This window comes from Staurois parvus, unplaced genomic scaffold, assembly GCF_062004578.1.
Source record: "Staurois parvus isolate SC_StPar_1 unplaced genomic scaffold, SC_StPar_1.0 ptg000272l, whole genome shotgun sequence".
In the NCBI taxonomy this organism is placed as follows: domain Eukaryota; kingdom Metazoa; phylum Chordata; class Amphibia; order Anura; family Ranidae; genus Staurois; species Staurois parvus.
The window spans coordinates 3,292,951-3,310,973 of NW_028318068.1; the positions used below are offsets into that span (position 1 = coordinate 3,292,951).

At 43.9% G+C, this 18,023-nt stretch overlaps 1 protein-coding gene across 1 annotated transcript in view; it reads left to right on the forward strand.

Moving 5' to 3' along the window:
* The window catches only part of ME2 (malic enzyme 2), a 99,829-nt gene that overhangs the window by 71,819 nt on the left and 9,987 nt on the right, over positions 1 to 18,023 (forward strand). The window contains exons 11-14 of the mRNA XM_089681612.1: positions 1,840 to 1,954; positions 7,065 to 7,207; positions 14,812 to 14,914; positions 17,143 to 17,213. Of these exons, the coding sequence (XP_089537738.1) occupies positions 1,840 to 1,954; positions 7,065 to 7,207; positions 14,812 to 14,914; positions 17,143 to 17,213 (432 nt within the window). The remainder of the gene's footprint in view (positions 1 to 1,839; positions 1,955 to 7,064; positions 7,208 to 14,811; positions 14,915 to 17,142; positions 17,214 to 18,023) is intronic.

The window sequence follows — 18,023 nt, forward strand, 5'->3', positions numbered from 1 at the left end:
TACTAACTCTGACCTACAAAGCCATTCACAACACTGCCCCTAACTACCTCTCCAACCTGATTCCCAGGTACCACCCTACCCGTACCCTTCGCTCTTCACAGGACCTCCTTCTATCTTGCTCCCTGGTCTCCTCCTCCCACGCACGACTGCAAGACTTCTCCAGGTCCTCCCCCATCCTCTGGAACTCACTACCCCAATCCATCAGACTGTCACCTTCCCTCCTCACCTTCAGGCGCTCCCTGAAAACCCACCTCTTCAGGGAAGCCTACCCCACCCTCACCTAACAGCCATTCTCCTTCACTCCTCCTACCACTCCATCCCCCACAGCCACTTCCTCCTGTACCACTACCCCCTCCCTCCTAGATTGTAAGCTCGAAAGAGTAGGGCCCCCTAACCCCTCGTGTGCTGTTTGTAGTTGCTGTACTGTTTCATGTATTGCCCCCCCCCTCTATTGTACAGCGCTGAGCAAACCCTTTGGCGCAATATAAACTCGATGTAATAATAATGTCGAGATCTATTGAGGTTTTCCATTGATTTGGGATACATGACATCTAGTGGCGTGATTTAAGATGACTACCCTTCCAGTGTCTCACATCCAGAGCACCAGGAGTAGGTCTTAAATACTCCATGCATAATCTCCTTATGCAGTTAGTGCAATCTACATCCAGTCCTACTACCACAAGAGTCACGATTACTCTGCTGTACCATTCTTTGACGCATCACAAGAGTCACATCCATCTTGCATGAACTTTATATATATTTATTTATTTTTCGTTCATTATTTTATATTTATTTTAATCTGGCAAATAGAGCTACATTTTATTGATTATTGTCAATGAAGCCTGCTTGTGAGCAATATATATCAGAGCTGACATAGTGTCAATGCAGTGTGAAGGCGGCGCACATCCAACAGCCCAATGTGTGATCATAGTACTTCCTTCTAAGCCACACCCACTGACACGTTTCACCCCAATCCGAGGCTTAGCATAATGCGTCAGTAGGCGTGGCTTAGGAAGAGCTGAGGCCGCTTTCTATTATATCACATATTGGGCTGTTGGACGTGCGGCACCTTCACACTGCATTGATATGATGTCCCTGGAATGAGCATTTAGACGCCAGCACTCGCCTATACAGTGGATTGCCGGAGCAGCATACTTGGCACTGTACTTGGCACTGTAATCGGCGCTCTAAGCCATTTTTGTGGGTCGTAGTGATAGCTGACATAGTGGTGAAATAATCGCAGCTCTGATTGGTCCTGCTAATCAGTGGTCAATGACATATAGGATTGAGAGCAAGCAGCCACGCACAAGTTGCGTCCACACCACGCGGACGCTGGCTCACATAGGGAAGTATGGTTAGTAACATTCCTAGGCACGGAGCATGGTGATGAAGAAGAAGAATACACGGATTGCAGGAGGGGAGGGGATAGTCTGATCTAGTATTGCCAAAAAAATCAGATTTTGTAACCTGGGTGGGCTGGAATGTTTTGCTTATGATTTGCGATGTAAAAATCGATTTCATGTTTTTTTTACTGTCCCCTTCAGCGGGTGGTGCAGTCAGTGATGATATTTTAAATAGTGGAAAGGAATCCTACACATCTTGGCACAGAAGATTCAGCAGCTGCTGTAGGACGAGCCTCAAGCCGGAGCCAAGGAGCTTAGCCAAGAATCTTGCACCATCTAAATGTGTTTTTAACAATGATAATAGTTTGAGATAATCAGTGGGACGTCCCTGAAAATGCGCACTGTGCTGGCAGAGAAGTTAGCAATGCATTATGTATTGCACATAAGTTAAAAAAAAAAATACATGTTTTTGTTTCTTTTTTTTTTTTTCATATAGGGACGTGATGAAGGCGTAGATGGTAACCAAGAGTCCTTTGCACACTCCTCTCCTGATCAGTCTGTGAAAAGCTTTCTGGATGCCGTCAATGTTCTGAAGCCCACAGCCATTATAGGTAAGGCTTGATTGAGGTATTATGACCATATATTATTATTATTTCAGGTACTATATATATATATATATATATATATATTATACATACATATCAGTCCCTAACCCTCAAGGGGTGTACAATCTAAGGTCCCTAACTCACATTCATACATACACATACTAGGGACAATTTAGACAGGAGCCAATTCACCTCCCAGCATGTCTTTGGAGCGTGGGAGGAAACTGGAGCAACCGGAGGAAACCCACGCAGGCACAGGGAGAACATGCAGGTGGTGCCGTGACTGGGATTCGAACCAATGACCCTAGTACTGCCAGGTGTAAGTCTTAAACATTTAGCGTGTGTGTGTGTGTTTATTGTTAAAGGGCCACTTCACATCAAACAATTTATTTCAGGTTTGGCGAAGTGCCAGCTTACTGTAAGGGCTCATTTACACTTGCTTTGATTTTTACACACATTAAAGCGCCTACTGCTTCAACATGCATTTTTGATGCTTCTCTGTGTGTGTTGAATTTCTATTTGTTTTAGGGTCGGTTCACAACAGGGGCGGACTGACCATTTGGAAACTCGGGCACTGCCCGAGGGCCCGGGGTCAGTAGGGGGCCCCATGAGATGCCCCTGGTACCTTTTTCATAGGCTTTTTTGAGTTTGGGCAAGGACACAGGCGCCCCATGATCACCTACTGAACGGGGGCCCCATGAGTTGCCCTGGTTCACACCATAGAAATACAGTCCAGATGCTTTCCTGCATGCACATTATGGTGCGGTTTTGATATGTTCATTTTTTTTTCCCCTCTCTTTCTTTCAATTTCAATAGGGACATGTGCGTTTTTGGTGCATTCTACCGCGGTCCAGTGCAGATCTGTGCAGGAAAAATGCAGTCTCTTTTTTTTTTTTTTTTCCTGCAACTGGAACGCACTGGAACTGCAAGCTCTGTGTGTTTTGGATGTAGAAAAAAGCAACTGAAACGCATGTAGTGTGAACTGGCCCTTAGGCCTGGTTTAAACCATGCCCACATCTGAATCGTACAGGAACGTGCTGTGCATTCCTGTGCGATTCACATGTGGTTCTGTGGTGCAATTTCAGCTCATTCATTTTGAATGAGCTGAAATCGCACCGCACCAATAGTGCATACACTACTTTTTTAAAACACACAGCAACTGGATCGCATAGTGCAATAGTGTTGTTAACGTTATATGGACACCCATTGCAAATCACAAATGTAGTGCATTTTGCACGTGGTTTGAATTGCACAGGAACGCAGAGTGCGATTCAAATGTGGGCATGGTCTGAACTGGCCCTAAAAGGGACTCAGTAGTAGTTCAGTAGTAGCCCAACTCCATAATCCCCCCACTCAGCAGATCCCCACCTCAGTAATACCCCCACTCAGCAGATCCCCAACTCAGTAATACCCCCACTCAGCAGATCCCCCAACTCAGTAATACCCCCACTCAACCGATCCCCAACTCAGTAATACCCCCACTCAACCGATCTCCAACTCAGTAATACCCCCACTCAGCAGATCCCCAACTCAGTAATACCCCCACTCAGCTGATCCCCAACTCAGTAATACCCCCACTCAGTTGATCCCCAGCTCATTAGTACCCTCACTCAGCAGATCCCCAGCTCATTAGTACCCTCACTCAGCAGATCCCCAGCTCATTAGTACTCTCACTCAGCAGATCCCCAACTCAGTAATACCCCCACTCAGTTTATCCCCAGCTCATTAGTACCCTCACTCAGCAGATCCCCAGCTCATTAGTACCCTCACTCAGCAGATCCCCAGCTCATTAGTACCCTCACTCAGCAGATCCCCAACTCAGTAATACCCCCACTCAGTTGATCCCCAACTCAGTAATACCCCCACTCAGTTGATCCCCAACTCAGTAATACCCCCACTCAGTTGATCCCCAGCTCATTAGTACCCTCACTCAGCAGATCCCCAACTCAGTAATACCCCCACTCAGTTGATCCCCAACTCAGTAATACCCCCACTCAGTTGATCCCCAGCTCATTAGTACCCTCACTCAGCAGATCCCCAGGTATTTAGCACCCTCGTTCAGCAGATCCCTGGCTCAGTAGTACCTCCATCTCTTCTGATCCCCCACTCAGTAGTTACCCCCCATATCTGCTGATTCTTTGATTTCCCGCTCACCTCCCGCTATATTGCTCCCATGCTGCGCACCACATGTGACATCTGCTAATTTATCCTCCTCCTGTCCCCCAGCTCTGCTGATCCTCTGCCGCCCAGTCCTCTCTCTCCAATCCACACTCACCTTCCTCTATAGTATTCCCATATTGCATACGTGTGCCTTCTGTTAGTTGCTCCACTCCAGCCTGGACCCCGGTCACCTTTCTGCTGCTCACCAGATGTGATGTCTGCACCAGACACTCCCAGAATATATACACATGAACCAAAGTGACTGCTGATTACATTTTTCTGGTTCGATTTTTGGTTTCTCAGTTCATCCTGGGATTTCTCACACCTGCAATACCTCCAAAACAAAGCGAAGCTAATTGAATAAAAGCCTCTCAAATGCTGTAGGCAAACATTGTGATAGATTTCTGTGGAGACTTTGGAAATTCTTTGAAGCACCAAGAAAGTCACATGGGGTATAATTTTTGAAGCAAAGCAAACGCAACAGTGTGAACAGGACTGTAAGCGTACCATTTTATTTAGTGAGAGGTGTTTTGATTGGCATTCAGAGTGCTTTAAAAAAGCATGTCCAGTGTCACATTTTGAAGTGAGTGTAAACGAGGCCTAGAGGTCAGTCCACACAAAAGTGATGTTTTACTCATGTTGAGCCTGGTGGGCTGATTCACCCCGTCTATGTCTTGGATATTCCAACAAAGAGATCCCCTTGATATAATTCCAGTCCTGCCCACCTTTGTGTGTTCCAGCACTTCTGCATTCTCTAGAACATAAATTACCTTTACAAAATCCAACATGTAGTGTGGGAACCTCGAATAATGGATGTTGCAGATGCATAGATCCAGCACAGTGGCTAAATGGTTAGCACGTCCGCCTGGCAGTACTCAGGTCGTTGGTTTGAATCCCAACCACAGCACAACCTGCCTGGAGTTTGCATGTTCTCCCTGTGCCTGTATGAGTTTCCTCCGGCTACTCCGGTTTCCTCCCACTCTCCAAAGACATGCTGGTAGGTGAATTGGCTCCTGTCTAAATTGTCCCTAGTATGTGTATGTATGAATGTGAGTTAGGGACCTTAGATTGTACGCCCCTTGAGGGTTTTGGACTGATGTGAATGTACAATAATATATATATATATATATGTGTGTGTGTAATGCGCTGCGTAAATGGACGGCGCTATATAGTACCTGAAATAAAATAAAATAATACTCCCTTACAGAGATTAGGAATGCACTGATGCTGTTTTTGTTTTTTTTTTTAATTGGAGAGTACAAGTGTTAATACTTTCGGTCAATAACTCGCCGATGCTGATACTTTGCAGTGCGATTTGCATTAATGGGCGCAAATTGAAATGCAAAGAATAGCATATGACTTGAACTAGGATGCGATTCCTGTCCAAATCACATGCGGTTTCCCCACTGCTCCTGTGTGATCCCAGGCTTGTCATAGCCCGAGGTCACACGGGAGCGGTCCTGGAAACCTCCTTGCAGGCATCCCATGCTGAGTGTCAGGGATTTGAAATCCCCACTGCTTTCTTTCCTCTCCTTGCAGTGATGACAGTTCTGCAGGGAGGTTTTCCGCACCGATCCTGTGTGAACTTGGGCTATGACAAGCCTGGGATCACACAGAAGCAGTGGGGAAACCGAATACGATTTGGACAGTATCGGTTAAAGTATCAGGAGTACAAAAACACTCTGCATCGGCACCGATACCAGTATTGGTGCATCCCTAGCAGAGATCTTACTAGTAGAGTCCCCCAAGATATAAGAAGCTACATTTTTTTTTTTTTTTGTTTACAAAAGTTTTTGTTAGGAGAAAGAGACTACAAAAACTGCACCATTTTGTGAGGTAGAATAAACAGCTTGAAAAAAAGCATATATAGGAAATGAACAGAAATACAAAGTACAATCATGAAAGTATAAAAAAAAAAACAGTTCATGAAAGAGGTAGTCAATATTATTGGCAGAACAACCACAAGATCAATAAAAGGTTCGATACAAAACAACCCATGATAGACCATCAATCGAATAATAAGTGTTGATGCATTTTCAACACAAAAGTGGGCAGCACAGTGGCTAAATGGTTAGCACTTCCACCTGGCAGTACTAGGGTTGTTGGTTCAAATCCCAGCCACGGCACCACCAGCCTGGAGTTTGCATGTTCTCCCTGTGCCTGCGTGGGTTTCCTCTGGGTACTCCGGTTTCCTCCCACACTCCAAAGACATGCTGGTAGGTTAATTGGATCCTGTCTAAATTCACCCTAGTATATGTATGAATGTGAGTTAGGGACCTTAGATTGTACGCCCCTTGAGGGTTAGGGACTGATGTGAATGTACAATATATATGTAAAGCGCTGCGTAAATTGACGGCGCTATATAAGTACCTGAAATAAATAAATAAATTCTCCAACTTTCCCATTTCTTGTTGAATAAATGCATCCTATCCAGCAACGTATATTGAATACGTTCCATAGGCATAACCATATCAACTCTCCTGAAGACTGAAGCCAAAGTGACGACTGGAGATTAAAGAGCAATGGTCCATAGGGTGGATTTGCAGATAGTGTGAATTAGCATCATTTAGTTAACTGGGATCCCCGAAAGTGAAACACCCAATAAGCAAATTTGCAAGGATAAATCCTCCAGAGAACCTGCCAAAGCGGAAGCCACCTCCGAAATCCTACGCCAGATCAAGGAAAGACCGGGGCAAACCCAAAATACATGTAGAAGGGTACCAGCCAAGCCACACCCCCTAAAGCAAAGGTGCTAAGTTCCCGGAAACATGACATGAAGTCTGGAGGGGGTATAGTACCAGCCAGTTAAAACCTTCAGGGCCGTCTCATGAACCGAAAGCGATCAAGAGCCCTTCCGTAAGAAGCCACATTTATTGTCTATGAAGCCTCAAGACAGATGCTTCTTTAAACCTATCCAAGGTAACAATGATCACATTAAATGATATTCTCTATTTAGGTGTTGCTGGGGCTGGAAGACTGTTTCCAGAAAACGTTGTTAAGGCAATGAATGCAATTAATGAGAGGCCGGTCATATTTGCTCTCAGTAATCCAACCACAAAGGCGGAGTGTACGGCGGAGGAAGCGTATACATGGTCAGAGGTAAAATGACGTTGCAGATTAAAGACTAATTTTATGTTTAGCTTTAAATTAGTTAAATGCATTCCTAGTGTATTATAACAAAAGGTGTGCAAAGTTACATAGTTAGTCTGGCTGAAAAAAGACAAAAGTCCATCTAGTTTAACCATTAAAAAAAAAAAAAAAAAAGTTATAATCCTACACCCACAGTTGATCCAGAGGAAGGCGAAAAATACCTAGCAAAGCATGATCCAATTTGCTCCTGCAGGGAAAAAAATTAATTCCTGATCCCCTGAGAGGCAATCGGATATTCCCTGGATCAACTTTACCTATAAATGTTAGTACCCAGTTATATTCTGTGTATCTAGGAAAGAATCCAGGACTTTTTTAAAGCAATCCACTGAGCTGGCCAGAACCAACTCTTGAGGGAGTCTATTCCACATCTCTTACTGTGAAGAAACCTTTCCATGTTTAGAGATTACATTTCTTTTCCTCCAGACGTAAAGAGCGCCCCCTTGTCCTCTGTGATGACCTCAGGGTGAATAACTCTACACCGAGTTCACTATATGAACCACTGATGTCTTAGAGTTTCACTTTCTTTCCTCTCCTCGCAACGATGATAGTTTGGACTAGAAGGCATCTTGATTGGTCAGCAGCTGTGACCAATCTAATGCCGCCTAGCCTGAACTGTCATCACTGCAAGGAGAAGAGAGAAAGCGGTGGAGCTTTCAAATCCCTGCCGCTTTTTCTCTTCTCCTACCACTGAGACTGAGTATGGGATGCCTGCAAGCAGGTTTCCAGCACCGCTCCTGTGTGAGCTCGGGCTATGACAATTCTGGGTTCACACAGGAGCAGTGGGGAAACCGCATGCTATTTGGACAGGAATACATTCCTGTTCAAATTGCATGCTATTCTTTGCGGGTCAATTTGCATCCATTAACGCAAATTGCACCACAAAGTATCAGTATTCGTAACGTTGAGTACTTGACCGAAAGTGTTGGTACTCGTACTCGCCGATAGAAAAAAAAACCCAGTATCGGTGCATCAATAATTAAAAGTCAGCTGCTACAAAAACTGTATTGGCTGACTTTTAATAAACAGACACTCGCCTGTCCCAGGATCCATTCATGTGTTCAACTCAGCTATTCTTTGTATTGGTGACCTGTCCCCAGCATCTCAACTGCGGGCTTCAGAGCCCAGATGCCCACTGTGCATGCGTGAGCCATGCTATGCTTTTTGAATGGTCCCGCAGTCTTGTGGGACATGTGACGTGTTCCAGAAGACTGCCGAGAGGGGGGGCGGGGACTTCTGCTCAGATCGCTTAAGCGGTCGGAGCAGAAGTGGGAATGAGTACCTGTCACAACCAGGTAACCCCCCTTCCCTCCAAAAACAAGTGCCATTGCGTAAAGACGAGGGGGAAATGAGTTCTTTACAGTGAAGGAAATAAGTATTTGCTCCCCTGCTGATTTTTGAATGTTCGCCCACTCACAAAGAAATGATCAGTCTAAAAATCGAATGTTCGGTGTATTGTAACACTGAGAGACAGAAGAGCAACAAACAATTCAAAAGACATGCATGTCTAACAAATGATGCACTGATTTGCATGTCCATGAGGGAAATAAGTATTTGATCCCCTTCACAAAACATGACTTAATACTTGGTGGCAAATCCCTTGTTGGCAATCACAGAGGTCAGACGTTTCCTGAAGTTGGCCCCCAGGTTTGCACACATCTCAGGAGGGATTTTGGCCCACTCCTCTTGGCAGATCCTCTCCAAGTCATTAAGGTTTGGTGGCTGACGTTTGAAAATCTGTGGAGGGAGCTGAAAGTTCGAGTTGCCAATCAGATTAAGGTCTGTAGACTGGCTAGGCCACATGTCCAGGCAAACTTCAGACGGGCCTGGACATGTGCTTTCTTGAGCAGCGGGACCTTGCAGGCACTTCGGGATTTCAATCCTTGTCAGCGTAGTGTGTTACCAATTGTTTTCTTGGTGACTGTGGTCCCAGCTGCCTGGAAATCATTGACAAGATCCTCACGTGTAGTTCTGGGATGATTCCTCATTGTTCTCATGATCATTGACACTCCACGAGGTGAGATCTTGCATGGTGCACCAGACCTAGGGAGACTGACAGTTGTTTTGTGTTTCTTCCATTTGCGAATGATTGCACCAACTGTTGTCACCTTCTCACCAAGCTGCTTGCCGATAGTTTGGTAGCCCAGTCCAGCCTTGTGTAGGTCTACAATCTTGTCCCTGACATCCTTGGACAGCTCTTTGGTCTTTGCCATGGTGGAGAGTTTGGAATCTGATGGTTTGATTGCTCCTGTGGACAGGGGTCTTTTATATAGGGAACAAAATGAGATTAGCAGCACTCCCTTTAAGAGACTGCTTCTAATCTCAGCTTATTACCTATATGAAAGACACCTGGTAGCCAGAAATGATAGCGGATCAAATACTTATTTCCCTCATGAACATGCAAATCAGTGCATCATTTGTTAGACATGCATTTCTTTTGAATTTTTTGCTGCTATTCTGTGTCTCAGTCTTACAATACACCTACCATTCAATTTTTAGACTGATCATTTCTTTGTGAGTGGGCAAACATTCAAATTCAGCAGGGGATCAAATACTTATTTCCTTCACTGTAAGTGGAACTTTCCCATTTAGGTGGTGCTCCGCTTTAAAGTGACATTCCAGTCAAACCCTAGCTAAGTCTAAACCTACACCCACGCCCATTGTAAACCTAATCTATTGAACCTGTGAAAAGAAAAATACCTATACTTGCCTATTCTGAAACCGCTCTGATCTGGTCACATGATCTCACCAGTGCCAACTTCATTGTAGGAGAGGGACAGCCTACAATGAATGCCCCATAGAAAGCCTATGGGTGACATCATCACGCAGGCTCTGCAGCCGTTGTCGCTGCCTCTTTTCTACACTGAAACTGGCGCTAGGACCTGATCATATGAGCGGGCCAGAGCAGCTTCAAAGTATAGACTTCTTTTACAGGGTAAATAGAATAGTCTCAGAATGGGAGTGGGGGTATCTTTAGGCTTAGTTGGGGTCTGACTTTAAGTACATATGGTAGACCTGTGCTAGCCATCAGCCCTTGTACACCACTGGCAACCTATGGGTTATCAGTATGTTTAGTTGGTAATGCTGGGACTGTTTAGGTCATTCAGTTCAGTTTTTGGGACAATGCAGCTACTCATTCAACACTTGGGGTCTAACTTCAACTTGGGGTTGTAGCAGACAAGAAACTTGAGCTTTGGAAAGCTCTTTGGTTCTATAATGTGGCCTGTTATGTAACATTACTGAGTCGAAGGGGAAGCCTAGGATATTGTCGCTGCCAGTAGGGTTGCACTGGCCACTAGAGATCATGATTATTATTATACAGTATTTATAAAGCGCCAATAGTTCGCTCAGCGCTGTACATTACAATGGGGGACAGAACAATAACAATACAATACAATGCAAAACATGAGGGGATCGAGGGCCCTGCTCTTTCGAGCTTACAATCTAGGAGGGAGGGGGTGGTGGCACAGGAGGAGATAGCTGTGGGGGATGGAGTGGTAGGGAGAGTGGAGGAGGTTGGCAATTAGCAGGGGGTGGGGTAGGCTTCCCTGAAGAGATGGGTTTTCAGGGTGCGCCTAAAGGAGAGGAGAGTAGGTGATAATCTGATGGGTTGGGGCAGGGAGTTCCAGAGGATGGGTGACACCCTGGAGAAGTCCTGGAGGCGGGCATGGGAGGAGGAGACCAGGGAACTAGAGAGAAGGAGGTCTTGATTTCTCTTCCAGTCTCTTTTAATGTGGCTCCACTATGATGGCTGTAGTCTCTTAGCATGCGTGTCTCATGTAATGTGGAAGCCGCCAATAATGTATCCATTGTCTTAAATCAAATTGGTCACTAAAATAAAAATAATAATTAAAAAAAAAATCAAATTACCCTCTGCAAAGAAGATATTTAAAACTTCCCGGTGCTGGATTCAGAAGACTCTTCCAGCTGCGGCTTCTCTTAGATTGTAAGCTCCCAGGATCAGGCCCATCTAACCCTCTTGTATTGAACTGTATTGTTGCTGTATTGTCTCCCTTTATATTGTAAAGCGCTGAGCAAACTGTTGGCGCTCTATAAATCCTGTATAATATATATACAGCAGCAGATGGTGGAGAGGTCAGCAGGAAAGGTCAGTATTAAATATCTTCTTTTACAGGGGCACATTTGTGACTATTTTTACTTTAGTAAGGTGGTGTCTTGTTATATGACAGCAATCTGTGATAACAGAGAGGCTCCCTCGTAGTATGGCAGGGTAGAAGCAGTTTTGGATGTGCTTTTACAGGTGAAAACTGCTTTTTAGTCAGCCTGTGAGTACAGAGGGGTCTAGGGACACTAGTTGCAGATGGGGGTCAGATGCAAATCTACAGTCCTGGGGGAAATGTTATTGTCCTATTAAATACGAAGGGGTTGATTTACAAAAGGCAAATAGACTGTGCACTTTGCAAAGTGCAGTTGCTCCAGATCTTTGTAAACGATGTAAAGCTTCACTTTGCTAAGAAGACCCAATCACATGCAAGGGAAAAAAAAAACCAACATTTTTGTTTGCACACGATTGGATGATGGAAGTCAGCAGAGCTTCTGCACATTTACTAAGCTCTGGAGCAACTGTATTTTGCAAAGTGCACAGTCTAGTTGCCTTTAGTAAATCAACCCCTTTGTGTGCAAATTTATCTTCTACTACAATCTCAAACTATTGTCCTCTGCTGATGTTTAAAGCTGAACTCTGGGCAAATTTTATAACTATCCCTGCAGTGGTGCTCCTCTAGAAACAAGAACCTGTGTCCCAAATGGGGGCGGTAATCAAAAGATTCTGGGATTTTACAGGTGAATAACCTCTCAGAAAATTAACCGTCAATGCTCCATAATTACATAAAAAAACAAAGTTTATTATTCTTCACTTAACCAGGACTCCGGTTGGTCATGTGAAACACATAAAAATCAGTAAAGAGACAAAAAACCAGCATCAAAGTATCAGAAAAACATATACACAGAGCCCCAAAACCTTGTTTGGCTCAACCACAGCTTCCTCATGTACAGGTTGCATACATCAAATTAAAAATAGGGCATTGGACTGCTATAATACACAGTATATCATATGCATGTGCACAAAAGATTACAGTAAGATTGGTATCTGTCCCTAAAGCTGTGGTGGAGTTCTAAATATTTCGACGCGTTTCGTTAACCACTTCCAGACTGGACACTTTTACCCCCTTCCTGACCAGGGCAATTTTCAGCCTTTAGCGCTATCACACTTTGAATGACAATTGCGCGGTCATGCAACACTGTACCCAAATGAATTTTTTACCATTTTTTTGAGATAGATAAAGCTTTATTTTGGTGGTATTTATTCACCACTGGGATTTGTATTTTTTTTGCTATGTAAATAAAATGACCAAAAAATTTGAAAAAAAGTGTTTTTTTTATAAAATTTTGCAAATAAATAATATTTCATCATAAATCTTAGCCAAAATTTATTCCGTTATCTTTTTAGTAAAAAAAAAAAAAATCCAAATTAGTTTATAACCAAAAATTATAATTTTTAAACTTTTTTTTTTACATTTTTATTTGATTTTTTTATATTTTTTTTTTTATTTTTTTTTTTTACATACTGTCACCCTAGCAGTACAGTGTCACCATGGTGACACTGTACTACTTGTGAGGGGTGATGAAGATTTTTTTTTTTTTTTTTTTACACTGATTGCTTTTACACCCATATAGGATGTAAAAGCAATCATTTCTCTTTCTCTCTGGCTGCATTCTTGCACTCATTGAGAAGAACTGAGTGAGCTGTGATTGGTCACAGCTTGTCACATGGTACAAGGCTTTTGTGAATAGCCTTGTACCATGTGGCCTCTGTGATCATTCACAGATTTCACACATAGTAAGCAATGATGTCAGAAGTGACATCTTGCTTACTACTTTGCATGTGATCACTGATTGGCCAAAAGGTGATCACATGATCGGGACCTCGTACAGAGGTCCCGTCCGACGATCGGTGTTTCCCTGTGTCCGGAGGACACAGCGGGCACCGGATCGCGGTGCTGCGCGCTCCCAGGGAGCGCGCACAAGCAGGGTGCGGGGAGGCCGTTTATAGACGGCCACCCGACCCTGCAGTGCCACCGTCCGGCCGTTTATATACAACGGCCGGTCGGGAAGTGGTTAAAGATGCCTCTTCAGGAGGAGGGTGTTCTGAAGACAGTAGAGACACATAGATGGAGCCAGAGTCATAAACAGGATGATACGTCCTTGTTGTGGTAGAGAGGGTCAACAGCGTCGGGCACCATGATATTTAAAGGGCAAGAGGGCACTATAGAAGGGGCACAGCCACCGAGAAAAACAGAATCCAAACTGTATTCCAAGGCCCCATTGGTCACGAGAGAGTGACGCAACCCAGTCTCCGCAGTGTGGTACAGTGTGCTGCTCCTCCACATTGCAAGGGTTGAATGCTTGCGTTTGTCTTGGGTACTACTAAAAAGCAGTTTTACTTGCCTTACCCCTCACTCCTCAACCAGGCAGCACTCTCCTCTTTCTTCTGATGTTTAGGGTAGTGGGAGGTCCCTTGGTGTCCTTACTTACAATGCAGGACTGCTGGTCCTGTATTAAAAGGGGCATCAGACTGTGACCAGTGGAGCACCGAAGAGAAGCAGCCCTGGGGGACTGGTTGCATGGAAGGGAGAAAGCCTGCAGGAGCAAGGGATAATGCACATAAAACTGCTTTCTAATTGTACCCTAGGCTAGTGGTCTCCAAACAGCGGCTAGATGCAGCCCTTTCCTTGCTTATATCCTGCCCTTGGGGCACTATTTTCATCCACTGATACCAAGAATGGGACATAATTCCCCCTACTGACACCAATGAAGGGGCAGAATTCCTCCCAATGACACCAGTGATGGGGCACTACTGCTCCCAATGATGGAGCTCAATTCCTCCCAATGATACCAACGATGGGGCCCAATGACACCAAGGATGGAGCACAATTCTTCCCAATGACACGAATGATGGAGCACAATTCTTACCAATGATGGAGCACAGTTCCTCCCAATGATACTACAGATTGGGCGCTGTTTATTCCCACTGGCGTCAGAACATTTTCAACTCCCAATGGCCACAGTGCAGCCCCCTTTAAGTCTGAAGGACAGTAAACCGGTCCTTTGGAAAGTTTGCAGACCCCTACCCTAGACAAAAGTGAGCATTTACCCATTGCAGTGCAGGGGGTGCCCCACTTTCCTGTTCAGGTGACACCCTTACACCTAATTTCTTGATCTGGTGTCAGATTTAAAATGAGAGAAAAATCTTTCTACTATAATTCTAAATTGCTGAAGAAATCCAATTCTTCCTTAAACTATCCAAAACTAAAAATAAAATGTGGATTAATGTCAGCCTTTTGAATGAATAGTAAAGCATCAGGGATGTGGATTTCACTACAATGTATCAAGGCAACGCTAATAGACAGTAGCTGTCTTCATATAGGATCTTCTTAATAAATCAGATCCTTAGGTCAGTTTTGTTTGCTTGTCCCTCTAGTTGGTATTTCTTTTCCTTTTTGTTCATTGTTATTGATTCTTTCTTCCCAATATAGGGTCGCTGTCTATTTGCCAGTGGAAGTCCCTTTGATAAAGTGACCTTAAGTGATGGGCGATCCTTTAAACCTGGACAGGGTAACAACGCCTACATCTTTCCAGGTACAGAAAAAAAGCTTGAATACATTTTCATTATTATAGAATATTTTATCTTTATCTTACAACCATGTTATTGTTTAACCTCTTCACGCCAGCCGAACGCAAATGTGCGGCCTTCCGGCCGCACATTTGCGTTCTATTATAAAAGAACATATGTGCTGAGAGCGCGCACCCTGCACACTCCCAGCACACATGTCCGGTACTCAAAGGTCCCGATCTCCTCTTTCGATCGGGACCTTTCCCGATCATGTGACGGTGTGTCACGGCGGTCACATGACTCTAAACCCCGCCTCCCGGCTTCTAAAACCCTTAAAGGGCCGGGAGGCGCCGGCGCAAAGGGGTTAAAGCTGAACTAAAGGCAAACTGGTAAATACACAGTATTCTGACTCAACTACAGGACAATAAACTTTATCTCCAGCCATGTATACAGCTATACCATGTGGTGTTGAATTTATCCCTTGCATCGGGTCAGATGAATAAACTCACATGTTGAGGAAGTCAGATGAGGAAACCCATTTGAATGTTCCGTTTAATGGCAAATATTCATAGGTCAAAAAACGTTAATGTTGTAGCCTCATGGAAGATGCATTCAGTAAGACAGGATACAGTGGAATGATTACAGAGAGAGGAAGGGGGGAGAAGTATACACAAGGTGAGAGAAAGAGCTCAGCTTAGACAGAAGGAGACAGCTTAAAGACACAGAGCAATGATAAACGAGTAATAGTCACAGAGAAATAATAAATTAAATAGTGTAACACAACACACAGACAAAAACTACATATATCTGAGATATTTTACACAAACATAATGCACAGAAACACAAAGGATGATTCTGTACATCCAATCCTGAACTTTACACTGTTCTGCCCCAAGCACAACCCTGGGAGGGAACAATTTCTTTCTCAGTTTCACTTTCACTTACAGGTTTCTCCTTACCCATTTACTGGACAGTGAAGTGAATTAGTAGTAGACTGAGGAGCTTATCTTTCTGCCTCTGCAATACATGCATTTTACCGCATGATTTATCATTTTATAAATACTGCAAGTACAGAATTATACCTGTTAATCTGCCAGAAATCTAGTGGGCTCCTAACTTTCTGTTTGAGCTGGCTCCGCTGCACTGAAATCCCAAGAGGCTTGGTCAGCTCTGCCTGCACTATACGTAAGGAAAAGGCTCTTGGGAGACGTAGTTCTGGGAATTCAGTAGGAATAGAGCTCCTAGTAGTTGCTCCTTCAAAAAATTATAGAAGCCTGGCGATTGTATCAAATCTGTGTAAAATCTGAACAAGGAAGAAACAAAATAATGGTGGGGCATGATCTAGAGAAGAGAGGGAGGTTTGGGGGTAAGATTGGGTCATGCCTTGACATACACCTTAAAGCAAACTTGCTTGACATGCTCTGTTGAGACTTGGAGGCCGCCATAGTACTTGCCTAATGGTGTCAGTGGCCCCATGATACTGTTGTACGAAGCAAATTGGGAAACCTTCCTGAAAGATAAACCCGCATCTTTGACCACAAGAAACCCTTCCTATCGCCCACAGAGAGGTCAGATTAAGTCCTGTTTCATAAATGATGCTGGAGATACAGAGCTTTATGGCTGTCCATTAACTATTTCTTCACAAAGCTAGTCCAACTTAGAAAATGTAAGGCTCCTTTCACATGAAGGGTCCACTCAGGTCCGCCTGCCAGTTTTTTAGACAGATCTGATCAAACAATTGGACTGACAGGTGTAAATGGGATGTGTCTGTTTACACCCACCTACCTCTGATTCATTCTGGTCCACTTAAAAAAAAAAAAAAAAAAAAAAAAAAGGAAAAGATCCATCATACTCTGTCTAGGCAGATCGGATCGGAGGGTAGTTGGGTGTAAATGGACAGCGGAGTCCTTTTACACCTGGCCGCCCATAGAGCAGAGCGGGCTCTGGGCACATCCGCTTTGCATAAACTGGGTGGGCATGGACCGGTCAACCGTCCGCTCTGCTCTGATCAGCAGGAGATCAGAGGATAGATCCCCTGCTGATCAAAACAGAGTCCGCCTCTTTTGAAAAGGGCCTAATAGAAAATGTTGTCTTGAAATTATGACCTACGGGAAGCATGTAAATGTATCTACATTCAACCAATAGTTACTTTTGTAAAAACTTACCATGTGTAAAAATGCCATACAGGGAAGTACTCAAAAGGAAGTCTTTGTTAGCCTTGCTGTCATTAAGCCATGTCCCTCTGCTCTTGTAGGTGTGGCCTTGGCGGTTATCCTGAGCGGGGTGCGGCACATAAGCGACCGTGTATTCCTTGAAGCTGCAAAGGTGAGCAATCCTGTAATATGTAGTAATTTGCTTATTTTATTGTTTTTGTTGTGAGTTTTTAAACTGTTGTTTTCTGGGGGGTTTTCTGTACGTGTTCAATCTTTGATTTACAAAAAAAAACATTCTACATTGCAAAGGATTCCCAAAGCACCACAAGTTAGCTAAACAGACAACACAGCAATAGAAGTCTGCCTTGAAGTGGCCCTTTTTTGATTGAAACTTTGGATTGAGCTGTCTGGTGTTGGATGATTCACTGCTGTGAATCATTCATCTATATTCACTTAATCTTGACCTGTAAACAAGCTTTTTCAGCAGACTGTATGGAAAACCAAAAGGAAAATGATTTTGTTTCTGCCTGTGTAGCTGTTGGTAAGTTCCCCTGTCTTACTGTGTGGTATTACATCAGCTGCACAGAAAGTGAGGGGAAATCTCTCTAAAAGAGCCCTGGATAGCAAGACCCAAAACCAAGAAAAAAATGTTATGACTGGACACACATTATAAAGACATTGCAAGCTAGTTGGGTATCCCCTGACCTCTCCTGTCTCGACCCGTTTTACTTTCTGTGAGGATAATTACAAATGGCACCCATAAATAATGACCGTGTGGAAATCAGGAATGAACCACCACATCCCTTCTACATACTGAACACACCTAACCGTGGATAAACCGAGGAATTGCATCAACTGGGACTTTTAAGGTGGGTGATCTCTCAAAGAAAATCTCACAAAGTCATTAAAGCAAATTAATTTTATTACATATAGGTATTTAAAACAATCACAGGTACGTAACATCCCTAATATCACTAGAATT